The 23,895-nt window shown below is 27.8% G+C and overlaps 2 protein-coding genes across 2 annotated transcripts; one reads left to right on the top strand and one right to left on the bottom strand.

The window, feature by feature from the left end:
* Positions 1 to 581: 581 nt before the first annotated feature.
* Positions 582 to 4,694, top strand: LOC112776219 (phospholipase D alpha 1). The gene is made up of 4 exons (XM_025820283.3): positions 582 to 714; positions 815 to 914; positions 1,777 to 3,673; positions 4,021 to 4,694. The coding sequence occupies exons 2-4, from the start codon at positions 822 to 824 to the stop codon at positions 4,452 to 4,454; spliced, it is 2,424 nt and encodes an 807-aa protein (XP_025676068.1). The 5' UTR covers positions 582 to 714; positions 815 to 821; the 3' UTR covers positions 4,455 to 4,694.
* Positions 4,695 to 16,559: 11,865 nt separating this feature from the next.
* Positions 16,560 to 20,188, bottom strand: LOC112776708 (F-box/FBD/LRR-repeat protein At4g26340-like). The gene is made up of 4 exons (XM_025820936.2): positions 19,779 to 20,188; positions 18,517 to 18,982; positions 17,552 to 17,710; positions 16,560 to 16,935 (listed from the first exon to the last, which is right to left on the bottom strand). The coding sequence occupies exons 1-4, from the start codon at positions 20,174 to 20,176 to the stop codon at positions 16,669 to 16,671; spliced, it is 1,290 nt and encodes a 429-aa protein (XP_025676721.2). The 5' UTR covers positions 20,177 to 20,188; the 3' UTR covers positions 16,560 to 16,668.
* Positions 20,189 to 23,895: the final 3,707 nt, after the last annotated feature.

The following is a 23,895-nucleotide window of genomic DNA, read 5'->3' as shown; positions in this document are numbered from 1 at the left end:
TGCAGAATAGATAGTTGAGAATTATTATATGATAATTTAGTTAAACACGTCAAATTATCTAACTATTTTTAATTATTAATTTTATATAAAAATAACTATACACGAGACTTTACTTAAAAAAACACTTTTATAATAATGCCATTTAATATTTATAAAGAAATTGATTATTTTAATAACGGATTATTTTTAGTCCATATCATAATGCAAACAAAATCCACCTGAAGAAAGAAGAGGAACAAGTCAAGGACATGATTCTCCTTGGCAATCCTACCAAGAGATTAGATACGTTTTTGTAAAAATAATAATAAATAAACACAATATCAATATTAAATATTAAATATTTTTATTTTTATTTAATAATTTTGCATGCCATTGTTTTGATTCTCTTCTTTGCCTTTCGTTTAAAGCTGAGACTCTTACACACCAAAAACTCTCTCTCTCTCTCTCTTCACACACACTCTCTCCATTACCATAGTTCCTTGCTCCTTTCTCGGATCTCTCACACACCCTTTTATCCTTTTCTTCTTCTCTTTTGCATTCTCCGTTCAAGTTCTTATCTTTTCTCTGTTTTCAAAAGCTGTTTGTCGATTCCTTTTATTCTCCATTATTGTGACGTTGATTCAATTTTGAACCTTTTAATTCCATCTACACTCTTTGTTACCTCAAAGTTTGTATCTTTTCGTGTTGAACACTCGAATCCCGCGTGATTTATTGGTACATTTGAAGTGTTTTTTCAGATGGTTTTTTGTGGTTGGTTTAAAATGGAAATGGTGTGATTTTGTTTTTTTGTTTTTGTTTTTTTAACTTTTCGTAGGTAAAAGATGGCAATGATTATGCTTCATGGGACTCTCCATGCTACAATTTACGAAGTCGATACGATCAGTGGTGCCTCGGGTGGAAATCTTTTTACCATGGTATTTTTCTTTATTTTAAAAATGTTGTTTTATTTTCATTCTTTTATTTTTTATTTTTTGGATCCATGTTGAATCAGATGATCCTATTTTGGGCTCTTAGTTGCTGTAGTTTATGATTTGAAAATGTTTTGTTTTGTTTCTATTTTTGTTGTTGATTTGAGAATTCTTGAATTTGAAAAAATCCATGGATGGTGGTTGTGTTCTAGTGAATCTTAGCTCAAAATTTTTTATTATATATAAAAATATAAATAAAATAAGATGATGATGATTCTATGATTCATTATGCTGTTCTAGTAGAACCAGTTGTTCAATATCCTTTTGTTTAAATTTTAACTGGAATGAACTTTGGCAGTTATGCAAGTCCTTTTTTTTTTAACAATAAACCAGAACAATGTTGATTTATAGTAAGATCATAGGACGTGTTTGGTTTATAGTTTTCAAATTATGGTTGGTCCATGATGAAAAGTAACATGGTTTTTATTTTTCATTTTTTCTTTCTTTTTTTATCCTCCACAAAATCAAGGTTTGAGATTATAAATCATGTGATTGATTCATGGATTTGTGAGGCTTGTTGAAATTAAACATTTAGCATAATTGTAATTGTATCCAAGGATTATGAACCAGATCTTAGTTAAAGAAAAAATCCTAGTTCATTGATGAAATAGCCTTGTATTCATTCAACTAAATCTATTTCTTAGAACTTGAGTCTTTCTATTTTTGAGTTTACTTTAGTGTGTATATATATGCATAAGAGTGAAAAGAGAATACTTAATTGCTTTAGTTTTGTTCCTTTTTTGGTTTTCCTCATTCATTATTGTTGATTCATTTAGTGATTAATTTTGTGTATGTTGTTGTACTATAGATCAGGCAAAATATTGAGGAGACTGTTGGTATTGGAAAGGGAGCTCCAAAAATCTATGCAACTGTTGATTTAGAGAAAGCAAGAGTGGGAAGGACTAGGAAAATACTGAATGATCATAATCCAAAATGGAATGAGTCTTTTCACATTTACTGTGCCCATACAGCTTCAAATATCATATTCACTGTGAAAGATGATAATCCTATTGGGGCGACATTGATTGGAAGAGCATATGTGCCTGTGGAGGAGGTCTTGCAGGGTGAGGAGATTGATAAATGGGTTGAAATCTTGGATGTGAACAAAAAACCAGTACAAGGTGATTCAAAGATCCATGTGAGGCTGCAATATTTTGATATCAGGAAAGATCGATGCTGGGGTCGAGGCATTAGGAGTCCTAAGTTTCCTGGAGTTCCCTATACCTTCTTTGCACAAAGACAAGGATGCAGGGTATCTCTGTATCAAGATGCTCATGTGCCTGAAAACTTTATCCCTAAGATTCCACTTGCTGGAGGGAAGACTTATGAGCCTCACAGGTGCTGGGAGGATATTTTTGATGCAATCACAAATGCAAAACACTTGATATACATTACTGGTTGGTCTGTTTATACCGAGATTTCCTTGGTAAGGGATTCTAGGAGGCCAAAGGCCGGTGGAGATTCAACACTCGGCGAGCTTCTTAAGAAGAAGGCAAGTGAAGGTGTTAAGGTGTTGATGCTTGTTTGGGACGATAGAACATCGGTTGGTTTGTTGAAAAAAGATGGATTGATGGCTACTCATGATGAAGAAACAGCACAGTTCTTCTCTAACACTCAAGTAAACTGTTGTTTATGCCCCCGAAATCCTGATGATGGAGGTAGCATTGTTCAGAGTTTCCAAATTTCTACCATGTTTACTCATCACCAGAAGATTGTTGTTGTGGACAGTGAGATGCCGGGTAAAGGATCACATATGCGAAGGCTTGTGAGTTTTGTTGGGGGTATTGATCTTTGTGATGGAAGATATGATACAGCATTCCACTCACTCTTCAGAACCTTAGACACAGCACACCATGATGATTTTCATCAACCTAACTTTCCTGGTGCTGATATCTCAAAAGGCGGTCCTAGGGAGCCTTGGCATGATATCCACTGCCGGCTCGAAGGGCCGGTAGCTTGGGATGTTCTGTTTAACTTTGAGCAGAGATGGAGGAGGCAAGGTGGAAAGGATGTACTTCTCCATATGAGAGAGCTCGAAAATTCCATTGTTCCCCCTTCCCCTGTGATGTTTCCTGAAGATCATGAGACATGGAATGTTCAGTTATTCAGATCAATTGATGGTGGTGCTGCTTTCGGTTTCCCTGATAGTCCTGAAGAGGCTGCCAAAGTAGGCCTTGTTAGTGGCAAGGATAACATCATAGACCGTAGTATTCAAGATGCTTATATCCATGCCATTCGCCGTGCCAAGAACTTCATCTATATCGAAAATCAGTACTTCCTTGGAAGCTCTTATAACTGGAAGCCTGAGGATATTAAGCCTGAAGATATTGGTGCTTTGCATCTAATTCCAAGGGAGCTTTCCCTTAAGATTGTTAGTAAGATTGAAGCCGGGGAACGATTTGCTGTGTATGTTGTGGTCCCAATGTGGCCGGAAGGTGTGCCGGAGAGTTCATCAGTTCAGGCTATATTGGACTGGCAAAGAAGGACAATGGAGATGATGTACAAGGACATTACTGAGGCTCTCCAAGCCAAGGGTATTGAGGACGATCCTCGGAACTATTTGACATTCTTCTGCCTTGGTAATCGCGAGGTGAAGAAGGATGGAGAGTATCAGCCTTCTCAAAAACCAGAGCCTGGTTCGGATTATGAGAACGCCCAAAAGGCGCGCCGCTTCATGATTTATGTTCATACCAAGATGATGATTGGTAAGTGGTGAAAACTTAGGTGCAGTTAAGTTCATGAGCACTTGATAGCTGAGAGTCGTTAAATGATTTGACAGATTTGACTAAATTGTCATGTAACAGCTCTCAGCTAACAACTTCGCATGAAGTTAACTGCACCTGAGTTTGAAGTCTAAATTAAAATACCTGCATAGCTCATAACAGCAAACATCATTGGATTTCTTTTATATCGATTCAATCACTAGATAGTTTGATCTATTTGACTAAACTGTTTATTCCAACATATCCTTGTGAGTCAAATTAAGAGTCCTATCTTTTCTTTTACCATTATCATCATAATTTCTTACTTGTTTTGGCCTTATTGTCTATAGTTGATGATGAATACATCATTATCGGATCAGCCAACATCAACCAAAGATCAATGGACGGCGCGAGGGACTCCGAAATTGCCATGGGAGGTTACCAGCCTTACCACTTGGCAACCAGGCAGCCGGCGCGTGGCCAGATCCATGGTTTCCGAATGGCATTGTGGTATGAACACCTTGGTATGCTTCATGACTCATTCCTGAGGCCAGAAAGCAAAGAATGTATCAGCAGGGTGAACAAAGTTGCTGATCAGTATTGGGATCTCTTCTCTAAGGAGTCACTTGAGCATGACCTTCCTGGCCACCTGCTCCGGTACCCGATCAGCGTTGCCAGTGAGGGACACATCACAACTCTTCCGGGATTCGAATGCTTCCCAGACACGAAAGCGCGAATTCTTGGCGCCAAAGCAGATTACCTTCCCCCTATCCTTACTACTTAGTTTCCTTTTGTTACCATGTTCAAAACAAGTTTATTGCTTGCATTCTAATCTTCTTATGTTAGAGTAATAACCTTAATGTAGCATTTGATGTCTTGCCTTGTTAGAACTTTAATCTGACTGTTATGAGATTTAATTGCATAATCAAATATAGTTGCTATCTTATTCTAATAAATGTAAAATGTTTCTTTCTTTCTACAACAATGTTATTGTTGTTTCTTGGCAAATTTTAGAGATAGTTCTGTCATGGATAGAATATACTACTTAAAGTTACTATTTATATCTTATTTTTTTCTTAATAATAGAAGCTTTTTTATATAGATATGGAATATTTATAGCTCTCTTGTTTTAAGCTTTGGTTTTGATTATAATCAAAATATGCAAATCAATTTTCTAAAGGGAATAAATCTTTTAGTGTGACTTTTTTAATGTCTTTAAATGTGCAGAATATAAATTTATTGTAAGAGAACTTTTACTAAATTTATTAACAAATAAGAAATATAGTACTTTATATCTAATATATGTAAAGACTTGAATTAGTCAAATATGTTGGGCTATCTTAATAAAAACATGAAGAAGTTTTGTGCCTTTAAATTTAGCATGCTCAGAATAGTAATTGAATGAGTTTCTCTTTGCTCAAGATTCAAGCTCTGACAAATCAATTCATCCAAATTAGTTTTGTGGTCCATGTTTTATTTGCATTGCATGCTGCTCTTTCTTCACCACATTAACATGTGAATTCAGGTACCATGTTAATATGCTTGGTAGTGTTAATGAAATTGAAAGGAATGGTATGTTGTTTAAGTATTTAGGGAATGTTCCTTTCTTGATATTGATTTTTGTGCAATTTGTTGTTCCTCCAATGTGAGTGACAACTAAAAATATATTCCTATATTTGATTCAATTACAATTTTTCCTAGAGGCAATAAAATTTTACATTTGAAATCTCACAAGTTTTTGAGAAAAAACAATTATATTGTATTCATTTTGTTCAATTATGGAGTAATGGTTTCAAGAGCAGATAAGAAACAATTCTCTTGGGTTTTAGATATTTTGGGGATCTTTTATGTTTTAATGTCTAAATATTATATTATTATATCAATGTAATTGATATTTAATTATTTAGTTTGATTTTTTATATGTTTTACTGTGATGTAAAGTATTAATATTTTGGTTTGGTTTCATATAAATTAAGTCCAACTTGTTTATGCATATGATGTGATTATAAAAATGAGTATCTCTTTCATGGTGCCATTAATAGAAAAATCTTAAAGGAAATTTCATTATAGACATCTTTTTATGAGGTCAAAATTTTCTTTTGATAATTAATCATTTCTATTTAGTCATAAATGTTATTAATAATTTTCTCATGGAAGAAATAAAAATAGTAATTCATATATTTTTTTAATCTATCGTAATAATCAAATATATTTACAAAAATATAATAAAATAATTTTTAAAATATAAAATACATATTTTTATATATATACTCGAATCCACAACTTTTTAGATGAGTACGAAAAGACTATGTCATTTGAGTTATAATTCATTAGTGCATAATAGATTAAGTTTACAAGTTTACATACATTGATTTGTAATATATTACTTTATTTAAATCAAATGAACAACCTTCTTACGAGAAAATATGTTCCATTTTTCAAATTATAAAGAAAACAGAGCCAATTTCACTAATTTATAACAAAATATCATTAACACAGTTGATAAAAATTCAACATTGAATTTACAAAGACTTTTGATTTTCTGCTATTGATGTGAGAAACTATTTTAGTGAATTTGAGAAGATTTACATACACTTATTTTTTTGTAAAGTTGATAATCAAAAATAGTTAAATAATACTAAATTATTATCTAATGTCTAATGATACTCAAGAGATAACTGCATGCAAGGTTCTACCTTCTACAACTATATCTTTGATCTAACCAACTAAACCTTTTAACATTAAAATATCATCAAACAACGAAAATCTAAAGGAAAATTGTATAAGAATCAGTGACAACGAGCAATTCTATTGCCTCGATCTCTCATAATCCCGTTATACAGAGCGATTCTGTTCGCTGGCATCTCCTTTGTTTCGTTTATGCAATTTCTTATTCTGCTGTTTTGCTTCTTCTTTTGTTCTTCTTCTTTATTTTCTTCACTTATTTCTTTCACCATCACATTCTCTGCAAATTTCACCCTCTTCTTCTTATTCTTTTTTTTCTCCCCTAAAAATCATAAAATAAATTAAAATTCAGGTCAAAGCACACAAAATTCAAATCTTGGACATTTACTCAAGCGAAAAAATAAGTTGTTCACTAGACTATTATAAAATTGGTTCAAAATTTAGATTAAAACTCAAATACACACGAAGTTAATACTCAAAAATTGTTAGATAACAATTTAATTAAATATCTCAAATTATCTGATTGTTTTCGGGTATTAATTTCACGAAAATTATACTTAAATTTTTACCCAAAATTTAATATATCTAATCACAATTACATTCAATAATATACAAATTTTATAAAGTAACAAATAATCATGGGTGACGAATAATGGAGTAAATATAAAAAATTAAAAAATACAAGAGAAAGAGCAATGATGTAAGTGAGTTTTTAGTTACCTGAGTATAAGCAAGAGCGTAGAAATTGTTTGGTGGGGTTATTTGAACTATGATCACGTGGAATTTGGAACGATGATGGAGAACATTTATTATTGTAACTATAAGCAAAATAAAGAACTGTGCTTGAAACAAGTATGACTGCTGTGACTATAATACCCTGTGAAATCGAAGCCATAACTACTGTTCTTATTTTGTTAGGAATAGAGAAGAAAAGAACATAAAAGAAGAAAAGAGAAGATAGAATAGGAGGTGATGAATAACAGAAAGTACACTAATAAAGAGAGTACACTAAATACTCTTGTCATTTGTGTGTATGCGTATAGGCGGTATAGCTTAGGCGGTACAGCTTAATTACTCTCGTTGTTCTAGAAGTATAATGTGGTCATGGGATATTTGGAATTTAGATTTTTATGATGGACCTCCCAACATTGTGAACTCATATAAACACAGATACAAATTAATCAAAGGTGTTATATATATATAAAATTTTGATGAAGTGACGATATAATATATGAATTTAATATTTGATTTTTTTTTTCTTGCAAACTTTTCATCAAATGTCATTACATTACCATTCTTGAGAAAATTCATGGAATGGGTTTAATGTGTGGCTTAATAGTTAATACATTAATTTTATAGATTATTATCTCTACTATAGATATATTGGCATCCTTGACGAGCAATGCATGTAAGCCTCACAGGGTTTCCATGGTACCATATTAAATAAGCATTTAAAAACATAATTAAATATGCAATGAATTTACCAAGTTTATGGTGAGATTAAATGGACTATTTCCTAGCCCCTCTCCCCTTATTTTTTGACAAGGTATAATTAGGATGTTATTGAATATTAAGCCTCAAATATGAGATATTGTACTCAACATATGCAGAAAAGTATGATTCATATCTTCTCATATTTAAAGTTTAAACAATGAAGGGAAAAGGACAATAATGTTTATATATCTTGACTTTGTAGTTTTCATACATAATTTTTTTTTATTCTTATAAAATTGGACCACTTTAAAAAAATATATAATGTTAACTTTTGAAAACATTTTAAAAGAAATATAAAAGAAAGACTATATAAAAAATTGATAATAATTTTTTTGAAAAAAAAATGACAAAGTTAAAAGACAAAAGAGAATATATAACCTCTTACATTAAATAAAAAAAATCAAAACATATCCTATAAAAAATGTTAATATTTTTTTAAAGCACATTTTATAAATGAATACAACAATAATCGTTTACGTGTAGATTTCGTTTGACAATCTCAATGATGATCTTTTTAGGTATTCTTTTATATTTCACTTCATCTTTCATCTCATCTACCATCTTCACTGGATGTTCTATTGGTCTTCTTCTCATATGTCCAAACCACCCGAATTTTCCTGTGCTCAAGATTCAAGCTCTGACAAATCAATTCATCCAAACTAGTTTTATGGTCCATGTTTTATTTGCATTGCATGCTGCTCATTCTTCACCACATTAACATGTGAATTCAGGTATCATGTTAATATGCTTGGTAGTGTTAATGAATGCAATGGAATGGTATATTGTTTAAGTATTTAGGATGCAAGTGTTACTTTTTTTAATATTGATTTTGGTGCAATTTGTTGTTCGTCCAATGTGAGTGACAACTAAAATTATCTCCCTATATTTGATTCAATTACAATTTTTTGTATAGAGGCAATAAAATTTTACATTTGAAATCTCACAAAATTTTTAGAAAAACAGTTATATTGTATTCATTTTGTTCAATTATGGAGTAATGGTTTCAAGAGTAAATAAGAAACAATTCTCTTGGGAATATTGTATGTTTTAATGTGTAAATATTATATTAGTATATCAATCTAATTGATATTTAGTCAATGAGTAATAGCTCAAATGGCATGATCTCCCTATACTCAATTAAGAGGTTACGGGTTCGAGTCTCATATCTTTGGTAAAAAAAATCTAATTAATAGCTTGTTTTTTTATATGTTTTACTATGATGTAAAGTATTAATATTTTGGTTTGGTTTCATATAAATTAAGTCCAACTTGTTTATGCATATTATGTGATTATAAAAATGAGTATCTCTTTCATTATGGTGCCATGAATAGAAAAAATCTTAAAGGAAATTTCATTATAGACATTTTTTATGAGGTCAAACTTCTCTTTTGATAATTAATCATTTATATTTAATCACAAATGTTATTAATAATTTTCTCATGGAAGAAATAAAGATAATACACTAAAAAAATTGTAATTGACACTATATATTTGAATACATTAAATGCTCAGTATATCACTAATAAGAATGCAGTGTATAAGATTTTTCACATTTATGATACATTAAAATTTAATAATATTTTTTTAATAAAGAATACACAATCTTAAAAACTCATGAAGAAACCATTAATTGAACGGGTAAATCATGTATCTACAACCACAACCACGCCCTAAATATTTTCTATTTTTCTTCTTCCTAAAAGATCTTAAAAAATAAATATATTTAGAGTTTTAGGCATAAATTAAGTTTAAGTACATTATAAAATCAATTGTTAAATTAATTATTATATATTTATACACATTAATTCATATATTTTTTTAATTCTACCATAATGAATAAATAATCAAATATATTTACAATAATATAATAAAATAATTTTTAAAATATAAAATACATATTTTTATACATATAATATCTCTAATAATTAAATTTTAATATTGATGTAGTGCATGATAAATTAAGATTACAACTTTACATACATTGATTTTTAATATATTACTTTATTTAAATGAGCAACGTTCTTATAAAAAAATACGTTCCATTTTTTAAATTATATATATATAAAAAAAAACAGAGCCAATCTCACTGATTTACAGCACAATATCATTAACACAGTTGATCAAAATTCAACACTGAATTTACAAAGACCTTTAATTTTCTGCTATTGATGTAAAAAACTATTTTGGTGTTTGCAAAGACTCGCATGCAGTTATTTTTTTATAAAATTGATAATAAAGAACAGTATGCAAGTTTCCACCTTCTACAACTACATCTTTGATCTAACCCCCTAAACTTTTCAATATTAAGGTATGATCAAACAAGAAAATCTAAAGGAAAATTGTATAAGAATCATTAACAACAAGTCAACAAGCAATTCTGTTGCCTCGATCTCTCATAATCCCGTTATACAGAGCGATTCTGTTTGCTGGCATTTTCTTTGTTTGGTTCATGCAATTTTTGCTTCTTTCTCTGTTTTGCTTTTTCCTTTGTTCTTCTTCTTTCTTTTCTTCTCTTATTTCCTTCACCATCACATTCTCTGCAAACTTTACCCTCTTCTTCTTATTCCTTTTTTTCTCCCCTAAAAATCATGAAATAAATTAAAATTCAGGTAAGCAGATAAAATTTAAAATTTTCACATTTTTTTAAGCGAAAAAAATAAGTTGATTACTCGACTATTATAAATTGGTTTAAAATTTAGGTTGAAACTCAAATGTATATTAAGTTAATAATAAAAAATTATTAGATGCAGTTTAATTAAAAATGTCAAATTATCTAATTATTTTCAATTATTAATTTTACGAGGACTATATTTAAATTTTTATCTAAAATTTAATATATCTAATAACAATTACATTCAATAATATACAATTTTTATAAAGTATTAAATAGTCATGAGTGACGAATAACAGAGTAAATATAAAAAATTAAAAAACACAAGAGAGCTGAAAGATGTAAGTGGGTTTTTAGTTACCTGAATACAAGCAAGAGCGTGAAAACTGTTTAGTGGGACTGTTATTTGAATTGTGATCATGTGGAACTCGGAACGATGATGGAGAACACTTATTATTATAACTATAAGCAAGATAAAGAACTGTGCCTGAAACAAGTATGACGGTTGTGAGTACAATACCCTGTAAAATCGAAGCCATAACTGTTATTCTTTTTTTTGTTAGAAATAGAAAAGAGAAAAGAAGAGAAGACAGAATAGGAGGTGACGAATAATAAAACAGAAATGTTGACCATTAAATATGAAGAGCTCTATTTATTCTTATTTATTAGATATAGATATTAGTGAATGGGAAGAGTTGCGAAGCTTCGCATGTAAGTAGGAAGTAGGAAGATTTATTTGGATAATATGTATATTTATATAAATAAAAATTCAGATTTTTTTAATAATAAAATAAAAAAAATTCATATTTCTCCAAACATTATTTTTTGACTTTAATGACTCTGACGAATTCTATAAATTTTATAAATTCCACTCTTAAAGTTTTTTTGAAAACGTACTTTTAATCCATATTATTGTCTAAAAAATAATATATAGATCTACAAATAATATATAAGAATACACAAAAATACACTATACAACAAGCATGACTTCTTCAAGAATTTTTTTAATTATAAATAAAAAAATAAGCCATATTTAACAATGACAACTATTGTTATCGTCTCTAAAAATACATAGGTACACCGTACACCAAAATAAGTCATATTTAACCAAAAAAATTAATTATAAATTAAAAAAATAATTATTTTCCAAAAATAATTCACTTCAAATATATCAGATTAGAAAGTTAACAATGATAACCATTATCATCATTTCCAGAATACATAAGAGTACACAAAAATACCCAGGATAACAATTCTTATTATTTTTGGGAAATAATTATTTTTTAATTTATAATTAAAAAATCCTTGTTAAATATGGCTTATCCAGTGTACCTATGTATTTTTAAAGACGATAACAATGGTCCATTGTTAAATATGACTTTTTTTTTTTTTTTTTTTTATAATTAAAAAAATTCTTTCATGCTTGTTGTCCGTGTATTTTTGTGTATTCCTATGTACTATTTGTAGATCTATATACTATTTTCTAGATAATGATATGAATTAAAAGTGCGTTTTTTCAGAAAATTTGAGCGGCAGAATTCGCCGGAATTAGGCCAACTTGCCAATTTTTATAGAGTTTCCTGAGTTCCGGCGAACTTGCTTAAATGTAAAAAAAATCGTATTTTAAGAATTAAAGTTCAAAAATCATGTTTGTGAAAATATGGATTTTTTTATTTTATTATTAAAAAAATCCCATAAAAATTCATATGTAGTTTTTATGTGTAGTTAATATTTATTGTTAGATTAGATGATTTAATAAATTTGATTAAATTATTATTTAATAATTTTTAATTATTAATTTCAAAAAAAAATTATTGTACATGAATTTTTACCTTTTTTTTTGTGACTGCCGTTTATATACACATATGTCGTCCTTGATTAAAGGAAACAAAAAAAATTTATTGAAAATTTAGTTTTTTTGGTAAATATTTTCAATATGCTTTTAAAATATTAAATGCATAAAAGACAAAAATGAGTAAAAAATTAGTATTTTTAGTGTTAAGTGTATATTATCAAATTTCATAAATAAAAAATGAATTTTGTATGTATAAAAACAAAAAATATTAAAAATTTATCTGAATTTATTATTTTTTATCATCAATTAATTATTAATATTTAAAAGTATAGAATAAAATATATTATTAAATTATTAAGTTAAAAAAATTAAAATAAAAAAGTTAAGTTAATAACTAAATAATAATCAAAACAATAAATTTGAATGACCTAGTATTTCTCTATAACAACAAATATGGTTTTAAAAAGTTAAAAACATTAATAAAGATAGTACACTATTTAATAGTTTTGTCATTTGTGTGTATGCATATAGCTTAATTACCCTGGTTGTTCTAGAAGTGTAACCTTGTTCTAGAAGTGTAACGTGGTCATGGAATGGGACATTGGAATTTAGATTTTTATGATGGATCTCACAACATTGTGAGCTCATATAAACACTGATATAAATTAATTAAAAGTGTTATATATATATATATATATATATATATATATATATATATATATATATATATATATATATAATTTTGATGAAGTGATGATATAAATTTTTGTATGTATTTATTTAATTGTGTATTATAATATATTAAAAATAATAACATTTTTAAAATGATTGTCTTTAAAGAAATAAATATAATTAAATGAATGTATAAAATAATTTATATAATTAATGTATTAAAATTAAATTCATATATTTAATTTTATTTTTCTTGCAAACCTTTCATCAAATTTAATTGCATTACCATTCTTGAGAAAATTCATTGAATGAGTTTAATGTGTAGCTTAATACATTAATTTTATAGATTATTATCTCTGCAATGGATATCGGCAAAGTTAAACTCTAAAATGGTCTCTAAGATTGGCTTGGTGCACTAAAATGTTTTTGAGATTCTAATTGCACCACTTACGTTTCTGAAATTGACAAAAGTGCACTATGTTAGTCTTGACCCATTTTTTATTAACGACATGATGACATGACTTGATGATGACGTGGGCGGTTGGTTAGTGACACATGTCATTCCATGGTTTAGCCACGTGTAATGATATGATGATGTGTTGACTGATGACATGTGGCATGCTGATATCGATGGTTGTGTCACGTGTCACAATGCTATTTGGCCACGTGTCGCAACATTATTCGTCCACGTGTCATCCATTATGTCATCATTGTAGATGCACCAAATTAGTCTCTCATTTTATATTAAACGACTCATTCTAGTCCCTGAAATCGAACGTCGTGTACCAAACTAGTTCCTTCACTATTTTTTTTATTTTTTAAAAATTTTAAAATTTGTAATATTTTAGATGCGCTAATTTCAATTCTATTTTTTCATATATCGTTTAAATACAAGTGCTTTTATAAAAAAAATTTATGATTTTAGTTTTAATTATATAATTTTTTTTATAATAATTTAACATTGGTAAATTTTGTAATACATAAGTATGTTATTATAAAAAAAGAATTATATGATTGATTAGACACATTTTTTAATAAAAAAACATGTGTTTTTTAACAAAAAATCAAGAATTAAAACACATTTTTTCGGTTCTTATGAAATATATGGACTAGATTGAAGACACTTCAAGCACCCTTACTACCATTTTTGACCTCTTCAGTCTAGACGAAAGAGGTCGGAGATGGTAGTGCAAACTGCAGATACTTAAAATGTCTTCATGTCAACTCCAAAACTACGGTTAGAAGTACCCGCAAGAGAAAAATATTTTATAAAAGCACTTGTATTTAAATAACATGTGGAAAAATAAAATTGAAATTAATGCATTCAAAGATATTGAGAATTTTAAATTTTTTTAAAGAAAATGAAAAAGAACTAGTGAATGGAGTAGTTTAGTGCACGACATTCAACTTCATGAACTAAAATGAGTCACTTAATGTAAAATGAGGGACTAATGTGATGCATCTACAATGATGACATAACGGATGACACGTGAACGAATACTGTTGCGACACGTGGTACAACAGTCCACATCAACATGCCACGTGTCATCGGTCAACACATCATCATACCATTACACGTAGCCAAATTATGGAATGACACATGTCACTAACATTCTACATCATTAAGCCATGTCATCACTTCTTTAATAAAAAATAAGTCAAAAACTAATATGATGTATTTTTATCAATTTCAGAGACGTAATTTATACCATTAGAATATAAGAACGAATTCAGTACACGATTTAATTCTATATTGGCTTCCTTGGCCAGCCTGCAATGCATGCGAGCCTCACAGTATTTGCATGATACCATATTAAATAAGTATTTAAAAACATAATTAAATATGCAATGAATTTATTCTGCCAAGTTTATGGTGAGATTAAATGGACTATTCCCTAATCCCTCCCTCCCCCTATTTTTTGAGAAGGTATAATTAGGATATGTTATTGAATATTAAGCCTAAAATATGGGATATTGTACTCAACATATGTAGAAAAGTATGATTCATGTCTTCTTATCTTTGAAGCTTAAACAATAAAGAGAAAAGGATAATAGTGTTATGTTTATATATCTTCACTTTGTAGTTTCCATACATAATTTTTTTTATTCTTATAAAATGGGATCACTTTAAAAAAATATAATGTTAATTTTTGAAAAAAATAATTTAAAAGAAATATGAAAAAAAGACTATAAAAAAAAGGATAACGATGTTTTTGAAAAAAAAATGACAAAAAAAATAAAGACAAGATAGAATATATAACTTCTTACATTAAATAAAAAAATTAAAATATGTCCTATAAAAAATATTAATATTTTTAAAACACATTTTGATAGATGAATATGCACCTTTTTTTTTCGCTTATCAATATAGTAGTTGTTGATTTTTTTTTTTTTTTTTTTGCAAATTTATTGATTTAAAAGAATATATATGTGTGTGTCGCATGTGTTCTCTCTTTTACGTTGGTACTTTTATTAATTAACACTTTTATTTACACAAGAGATGATAAATATTTTTTATTTTTTAATAAGAATTTTAACGTTTAAATCTTATAAATAGATAGATATTTTTTATGCATACTATAAATAAAAATTGTGCCGTAAATTCTTCCAATTTTTTATTGGTGAAAACTCAGGTATAGTCGACTTTACGTGAAATTGATACCTGAGAGCCGTTAGATGATTTGACTGATTTGACTAAATTTTTATCTAACGACTCTCAGATATTAACTTCACGTGAAGTCGACTTCACCTGAGTTTTCACCTTTTTTATTATATATATTCAATATAGATTAGACAAAAACACTACCCTAAATATGTTTTCTTCAACTTTTTTTGTGGTTTAATAAAACGCACATAAGCGACGAGACGTGTAATAATTAGCAAGTTAAAAAATCATGTGAAGAATGAACCTTATTACTAAATTTAGTTCTCACAAGTGGATGGCTATCTAGGACTACCTTTTTGTGTTACACTATCAAAAATGTTTCAATGTGTGAAAATTTTCTCTTATTGCATTGTTTCTTTTCACACATGTAATGTGATCATGGACACGTGTACGCTCTAGCGTACGTACACGACACGTAAATTTCTATGTTCTTAGAACAAACTTGGCATTAGGTGAATGTTTGAAACTCCAACTAGTAATACGAGAAAAAAAAAATAGACTAAAAATAATTGTATATGAAATTTTATTTTCATGGAATCTCAACTTTTAAACTAAATTAAAAAACAATGATTAAGGATTAGAATAATTCTTCACATACAAGTATTTTTTTATACAAATTTTTACAAATTATTTATGTTAACACGCTTTGAATCGTGTGTATTTCTGTAATCCTTTGGGTGAATTTTCAGGTAACCGTTTGGGTGTATTTCTATAATTTTTTGGTGTATTTCTGTAATCGTTTGGGTGTATTTCTGAAGTTCTATTATCTTCAAATTTGGCAAGAAACTCGTTTTCATGGAGGAAGAAGAAGATGAGTCGTTCATAATGCATGGTGAGTAGCACGCTTTGGAAACAAAAAGTGATTGAATAACGTGCGTTTATTTACTCTTAAATGTGGGAGTGTAATGCGTGTTTTTTGTTGAATTTGTGCCAATTTATAAGACTTATAAACCAAAAAGACTTGTATGTGTAACATGCCTCTAAGAATTATATGAAATGTTTCAGCATTTTTATTAAACAATACTATAATCAAATCTATTCAAGTATATAATATTCGTATGAAATAACAGGATGGGTCAATCAAACATAAGTTGGCATATGTTAGAGCTTCTTGGTAAAGTACATAATGTCTTGAGAATTTGATGTTTTTTATCTACCGATAAGTTTCTGAAGCCATGGAAGATTTTCATTTTCTTCAAAACAAGTCCTCTCTCAAGAAAATAAGCCAGAAATGTACGTTCTTCCTCAAAATCACAATATCCTCTAAATTCAAGGGTTTTCAAGTGTGATTCAACACAAGAAGGAGCAACAGTTGGCTGTGTCCAGCAAGTACGTTTTCTTTTCTGCCAACAATAATAAAACAAATTAAATTAACAAATAGTTACTCACATGAATACTATTTTTATAAGATAAAAGTTAAGATGTAGTTAATACAATAATATATGTTATGTTAAGCAATTGAAAGTTTAGAGAGCTAACACTAATTCAGCTAAGAAATTTGAATATCAGCTCACAATAATTAAACACTAAAAAAATATTTAAAATTAAAAACAACAATAATATTTAAAATTTAAATAAAAAATATTTAAAAATAAAATAAAATAGAGTTGTTTTTTAAAATTTAGAAATTGAATTTAGGGTTTAAAATTTGATGTGATTAAAGGAGATTGTGATGGATGAAATTGTGACGTTGAAAGAAAAGAAAAAATAAAACGAAAAAAGATATTAAAAAAAAAAATTTAAAAATTGTGAAAGATTAAATTTATTTGTTTATTGATTGAAGTTAACTAATATTTGTTTGTTCTCTAGTTAAATGATAAACATTTTAATCAAACATATCAAATTATTTGAAGTTTTCAACCGTCTCAAATAAATATATTTACATAAAAAAAAAGATAACACGTATGATATATTGAAGATGAAACGTGTTGAGAGAACAGAGAAGTAGTTATATCGTACCCTGCGATGTTCCAAACAATGAATTTGGAAAGATTCTAGTACACAACAATGTTGAAGTACGTTCATTACGAAGCTCGAATCTAAATAATTTACGATCAATTCTAGACGAACCAAACGATGAAATTCTGGAAATTCCATGCCCCGACCCTCGTGAAAGTTCTGCATACACGAAAAGTAACAAAAATTAATGGTTATGTTAAGTATACGTTAAAATCAGCTACCAAAGTTAATTGTTAGCATAAAATATTTATTAAAATATAAATACATATTAAAAATAAATTAAATCACATATATTTATATATAAATATATTAGTGACTCATTTTAATGACTAATTTAATATACGAATAACATTTTTGAAATACTAATTACATATAACAACCATGTTATTATGTATATCAAAAAATATGAATTTTAAATAATAAGCATAAATTAATTATTTTTATTTGTACAATAAAATTAACACTAATCAAATATAAAAATATACCCATTAAATTTTTTAAAATTTTAGATAATGAATATTAAAATTAATTATTAATAAATTAAATTCTTTCACATGAAAATAATAACTAAAAACTAAAAAATTTATTATTTAATTTTTTGTCGACAGAAACCTAATAATTTTTTTATCCAACAACAATTTTTGTCCTCCATCCTACGATTTTTTTGTAAAAATAGTTTAATTCTATAAATTTTTTGTACTATAATTTATAATGTAATGTCAAGATAAATTCAATATAACTTTAAAAGATTTATATTCTTGTAATGTAGTATTAATTATATATATCATATACAATCATATTGTATATATCGAAAATCAATTACCAAATCAGCTTAAAATACACATTAAAAATATATTAAAGAATAGATGTAATACTTGGTAGTTGATTTGATGGCTAATTGTTTCGTTATACATAAATATTGTCATTTTAATTTCTAAACAAACATATTTATTATAAAAAATTACCGTGATTGTTGCTACATTCAAACTTAGGCTTTGTGCCATGTAGAGTTTGTTGAGAAGCTTGACAACATCTCCAACAGGATGAACAATGTTAAGATGCACATGGACCAAGCTGTGCAAATTGCTTGTTACTGATAAGGTGCCGCACTTGGTTGATTTTAGGTTGATGTTAAGGTGCTCAAGAAGTGGGGTGTTTATAGTGATGCTACCAACTTCTTTGCCAAGACCTAAAAGGGTTAAACTCTTCAATGAAGAGAGCATACCAATGTGCAGTAGAGGTGTATGACCTTTATAGAAATCGAGCTTAAGAGTTTCAAGATTTGGACAGCACAACAAAAGTGAAATTAAGCAGCTTGCTGAGCAGACTTTTAATTCTAATTTCTTCAGTGATGGCAACTGGTAGGCATTGGCAATCATCTCAACATGCATATGACGACATTCCAAGCGGAGTGACACCAGCGACTTACATCTATAAATGATTAAATGTTTAATATAAAGCACAAACAAAAATAGTAACAATAATAAGAAGAAGAATTAGATGCTAATTATAAGTAAATTTAATTTAAGGTGAAAAGAACTGTTAGGCTAAAATTTAGTCTAATTTTTTAAATTATTTAATCATTTTTAGTTATTAACTTCACATGAAAATTTTTTTGATATGAAAGCAAAATGAGTGATATATTTTAACATGGTAATTTTTAATATTTTTTAAAATTGTGGGAGTACACAAATCAGATCTGCCTATTTGTGTTTAAAAAATTGAAAAAAATTTAGAGAACACAAATCAGAGGATCCGGTCCGACTTGTGGTTGGGCAAATATAAATTTCGGAAACTAAAAAACGGACCCTCGAATTGTTTGTTGTTGTCAATTTTTTTATGAAATGAAATATCAAACGCAATTCGGACCGTCCGTTTAGAACTCGCATGGTCCGAGTTCTGTTGCACTGACACCACATGGGTGTGAAGTACCTATATTTCCCGTAGTCCAACACCACCACTTTTACTTCCATATTCAAATTAAAAAGTGGAAGTTAACTACATCTAAATTTTCACCTTAATTTAAAACGAATACACATTTAGTTTTTTAATATTTTACAAATTAAAACAACATACACATCTGTTAAACCCTAGATCCTAAAATCCAAATCTCTAAAATCTTTATTCTCTAATTTGATGGTTCACACACATTTTCGGCATGCATCTCTCTAGAAACTGCATCTCGTTGAAGACACGAAAACATTGAATAAGAATGAAAGAATAATACCTGAAAATGCAGCGAGGGAAGAAACATGGAGATGAGAGAGTGATGGAGATTTCTTGCAAGTGGGGCCCAAGAGCAGCAGAAATCCACGTGGCAAGTGGGCTCTGAATGTCAACAGTGGAAGACGTAGACAAGAGGTGAAACTTGCAGATGTTGTTGGGTTCCTTGCGGCGGGTTATAATAACCCCGGCGTTCACGAATTCCACGAAATCAATCTGGCGGTCGCCGTCGTCAAAGTCAAAGTCTGAGACGAAGAGACGATCCCAGAGGTTTCGCCAGCGGCGAGAGAGAAAGCAGGTGGCGACGGAGTCGGTGATGGGGAGAAAGGAGAGGATGTGGAGGAGCAACTCATCCGATAAGGCGCTGATCTTGTCGTCCCCATTTTTCGTTTTCATCTTCATGCCAAAAAAACAGAAACCTTTATTTCAGTCACTCAATGCACTTTATATAGCGTGTGTATAGCCTGTGTTGGAGCCTATTAAATCCATAAAAAAAAAAATTTAAGAAAATCTTTTTTTTTATTTTTTTAAGTTCGGTTGGTAAATTTTTAATAATAAAAATAAAGTATTAGAAAAATAAAAAATATCTTTTAAGAAATTATAATTTGTATATTTTTTTTAAATATTTAAAAAAATGTTTTTTACTTAATAAATTAATAACAAAATATTTTTATTTTATTTTATTCAAATATAATTGATAAATAAAAAGATATTTTTATATGAGATATCCAAATATAAATTACTTTTATTTTTATAAAAAAATCTTTTTAAAAAATATAATTTAAAAAAAAAATTTTGAGAATAATATCTAAATAAGTCCATAATAAAAATCTATTATATATTATTAAAACCAATTTTTTTAATCAACAGATTAGCTGACATAAGTATGATTTTGAAAGTATTTTTTAATCTATTTTACTTAATTATATTAACTATAGCTAATCAATTATATTAATTATTTAATTTAATTAAAATGAATAAATTAATTTTTTTAGTTTGTATTTTTTATTTTATGTATTTTGATTAATAATTTTTTAAAATATTATCATAAATTATTTATTTTATTTGATCATATTATTATAAAAGATTATATAATTAAAACTAAACATTTAAAGATATTTTATAAAAATATTTGTATTTAAATAACATGTGAAAAAATAAAACTAAAATTAGTGTATTTAAAGATATTGAAAATTTTAAATTTATATAAAAAAAATTTAAAAAATGGATGAAGAGATTAGTTTAGTGCATAACATTCAATTTCAGAGATAAAAATGAGTCAAAAGAAAAATTAAGGACCGATTTAGTATATCTACAATGATAATATAACAAACGATATGTGAATGAATAATATTGTAACACGTAGTGCAAGCTGATATGTAGTCAATGTTTGGTTTGGTAAAGCTTTTACTTTTACTTATGAAAGCTTTTAAAAGACAACTTTTTAAAGCGGCCGCACTTGCGTTTAGTAAAATTACGTTAAAAATAGCTTTTAATAAGCACAAGCACTACAATTGTGTTTGGTAAAACAGCTTTTAAAAATTAAAAAAATTATAATAAACATATTTATAACGAAGAATAATTTTTTTTTCAAATTTTAGAGACCAATAATTTAAATATTTATTTGATTTACTCTCTATATTAATATAAATAGAGTTATCATTAGTCAATAATAAAATTTGTATGTAATCCAATGTTAGTACTGATACGTCCATTACCATCTATATATATTGACTCACTTTTACAAATAACAGAAAATATGACACATATCTCAAGTAAAATTATATACCTATATTTACATATGTATATATATGTTGTTATTATAATTTTGACTAATGTTCATGAAGTTGGTGTACGAAAATTTTATGATTGGTTTTCATAAATCAGGTCTCCTTCTTCACGTTTTAAAGAATAGAGAAAAATAAACATCTACTAAAAAATACAAAAATAACGCACAAAAAATAATATAAATAGATAGAAGTTCATACCTAATATGTGATAGAGATGTATTTGTGTTGAAAAATAAAAAATATATGAAAATTATGAATTTGTGAAGGTTAGGTTGAGAAATTATAAATATATGAGTATTTCAATAGTAATATACTGGCGAAAAATATGTGTGGGAAAATAAATGAAATCTGGTGTTAATAATTAATAATGGTAATTTTGAATATTTATTATATTAATTTTTTTTTTAATTTTGATAAGCACAAGTCAACTTTAAAAAGCTCCCTCTCAGGTGCTTTCAAAAGCATCCCTAACTTTTTTAAAAGTCGCAAACACAAACACTTAGGGTGTGTTTGGCAAACACGTTGGGGAGGAGAGAAGCCCGTTTGAGCTTCTTGAAAGTTTCACTTTGATGTTTGGCAAATTTTATCTTTGTGAACGCAGAACTGATTCTGCCTCTGAACCTACGTTTAGGAGAAGCTCAAATTTGTAGCTTCTGCGTTTCACGTTTTACGTTTCACGTTTAGGAGAAGCTCAAATATTTCTTTTTTACCAACCATACCCTTCATTTTCTTCTATAAGAATGATACTAGTAACTATTATCTTCACAGTCATTCTTTATAGTTCTTCCTACTTCTTCATAATTTTTTAGTTCCATTTTTTTTCATCAAAGTTCAGATTTATTTCAATCACTAACAAATTGAAATTTTTTTATTTTTATTTGATTTTATTCATATGAATTTTATTTACGTTTTATGATATTTTTTTTGTTCATATGACATATGTTGTTGGTTTTATGAAATTTTTATTATTTCTTATCTGTATAATTTTTTTTCTATTCTTTGATGTACTCTATTTTTGTTTTGTATTAATTTTTTTTATTTTTTATTCTGAATTTATAAAATTTGTAATTGTAATTATTATATACTACGTTTATTATCAAAATTTTGAATAATATAAATTATGATCCTATAAAAAATGACAAAATAAATAAAAAATTAATTATAAGTAACAATAAAGTCATAAATAATAAAAATTTATAGTCTAAAATAATACTAAATTAAAGAGTACTGACGATACTAAAAAAAATTATAGAATATTTTCTTTTTGTGTGACATTATAAAATTTATAGTACTCTCTTTTATATTTTTATTTTTTATAGTATTCTGATTTTGCAGGTATATAAAATTGATGTCTATTTTAGTAATTTTTCATCTAAAAGTGATTTTGAGTAGTATAATCCAAACAACATTTATTTTACTATAATCAATTTTAATACAAAGATTACCAAACATAAATCACGTTAACCCAAACTAACTTATCATCAAAATCAATTTTACAAAATCAATTTTATGTAAACTCTGGTTTGCAAACTGTAATCCAAACACACACTTAGACTTTTTAATTTACCAAAGGCAAAATGAGGTACTTATACTTTTAAAAAGCACAAACACCTCTTCAAAAAGTTTTACCAAACTCAGCCCAAATAGTATTATAATACATGGTACAACCGTTCATCATATCATGTGTCATTGTTTGAGTTATTATTGTAATATTACAAGTAGTTAAACTATAGAATGACACGTGTCATTAACAATCTACATCATTAAGTTATATTAGCATATCATTAACGGAAAAATGATCAAAAACTAATGTAGTACATTTTGTTAATTTTAAAAATATAATTAATAAATTAAAATTTTAATAATAATTTTAGTGCACAACGCAAATCTCATTATTATTATTCTAAGACTTAACTCGGTTTGTGGGACCGTCGGGTGATTGATACCCTTTTTCTGGGCTGATATGTTAATTCGGGAGTAGATACTCTCAAATGGAAAAAAAACTGGATGATATTCAATATTCAATCTAACCATTCATTGTTTTTTCTCTTTTATTTATTTTTGGTTTTACTCAAATCAAAGATAATAAATTATATTGTATTTTATCAATTGTTAAAAAACTAGGGATCCTTTTCCTGTTAATTCTTTGTTTTTTGGGTCCTCTATGTAGTTTGTATGTGTTCTAGGGGCTATTTTTAAGAAAATTGAAAGAAGCAGGGGCCAAGGTGTGAATGGCACAAGTTATGGATTTAAAATTTTTAATTTAGATGGAAATTATGTATACATAGCAGTTAATAAGATCAGATTTAGCCAATACGAATACTAAGTTTA

This window comes from Arachis hypogaea, chromosome 19 (assembly GCF_003086295.3).
Source record: "Arachis hypogaea cultivar Tifrunner chromosome 19, arahy.Tifrunner.gnm2.J5K5, whole genome shotgun sequence".
NCBI lineage: Eukaryota > Viridiplantae > Streptophyta > Magnoliopsida > Fabales > Fabaceae > Arachis > Arachis hypogaea.
Note: the sequence above shows the minus strand (reverse complement) of the source record. Positions and strands in the feature narration are given on the sequence as shown.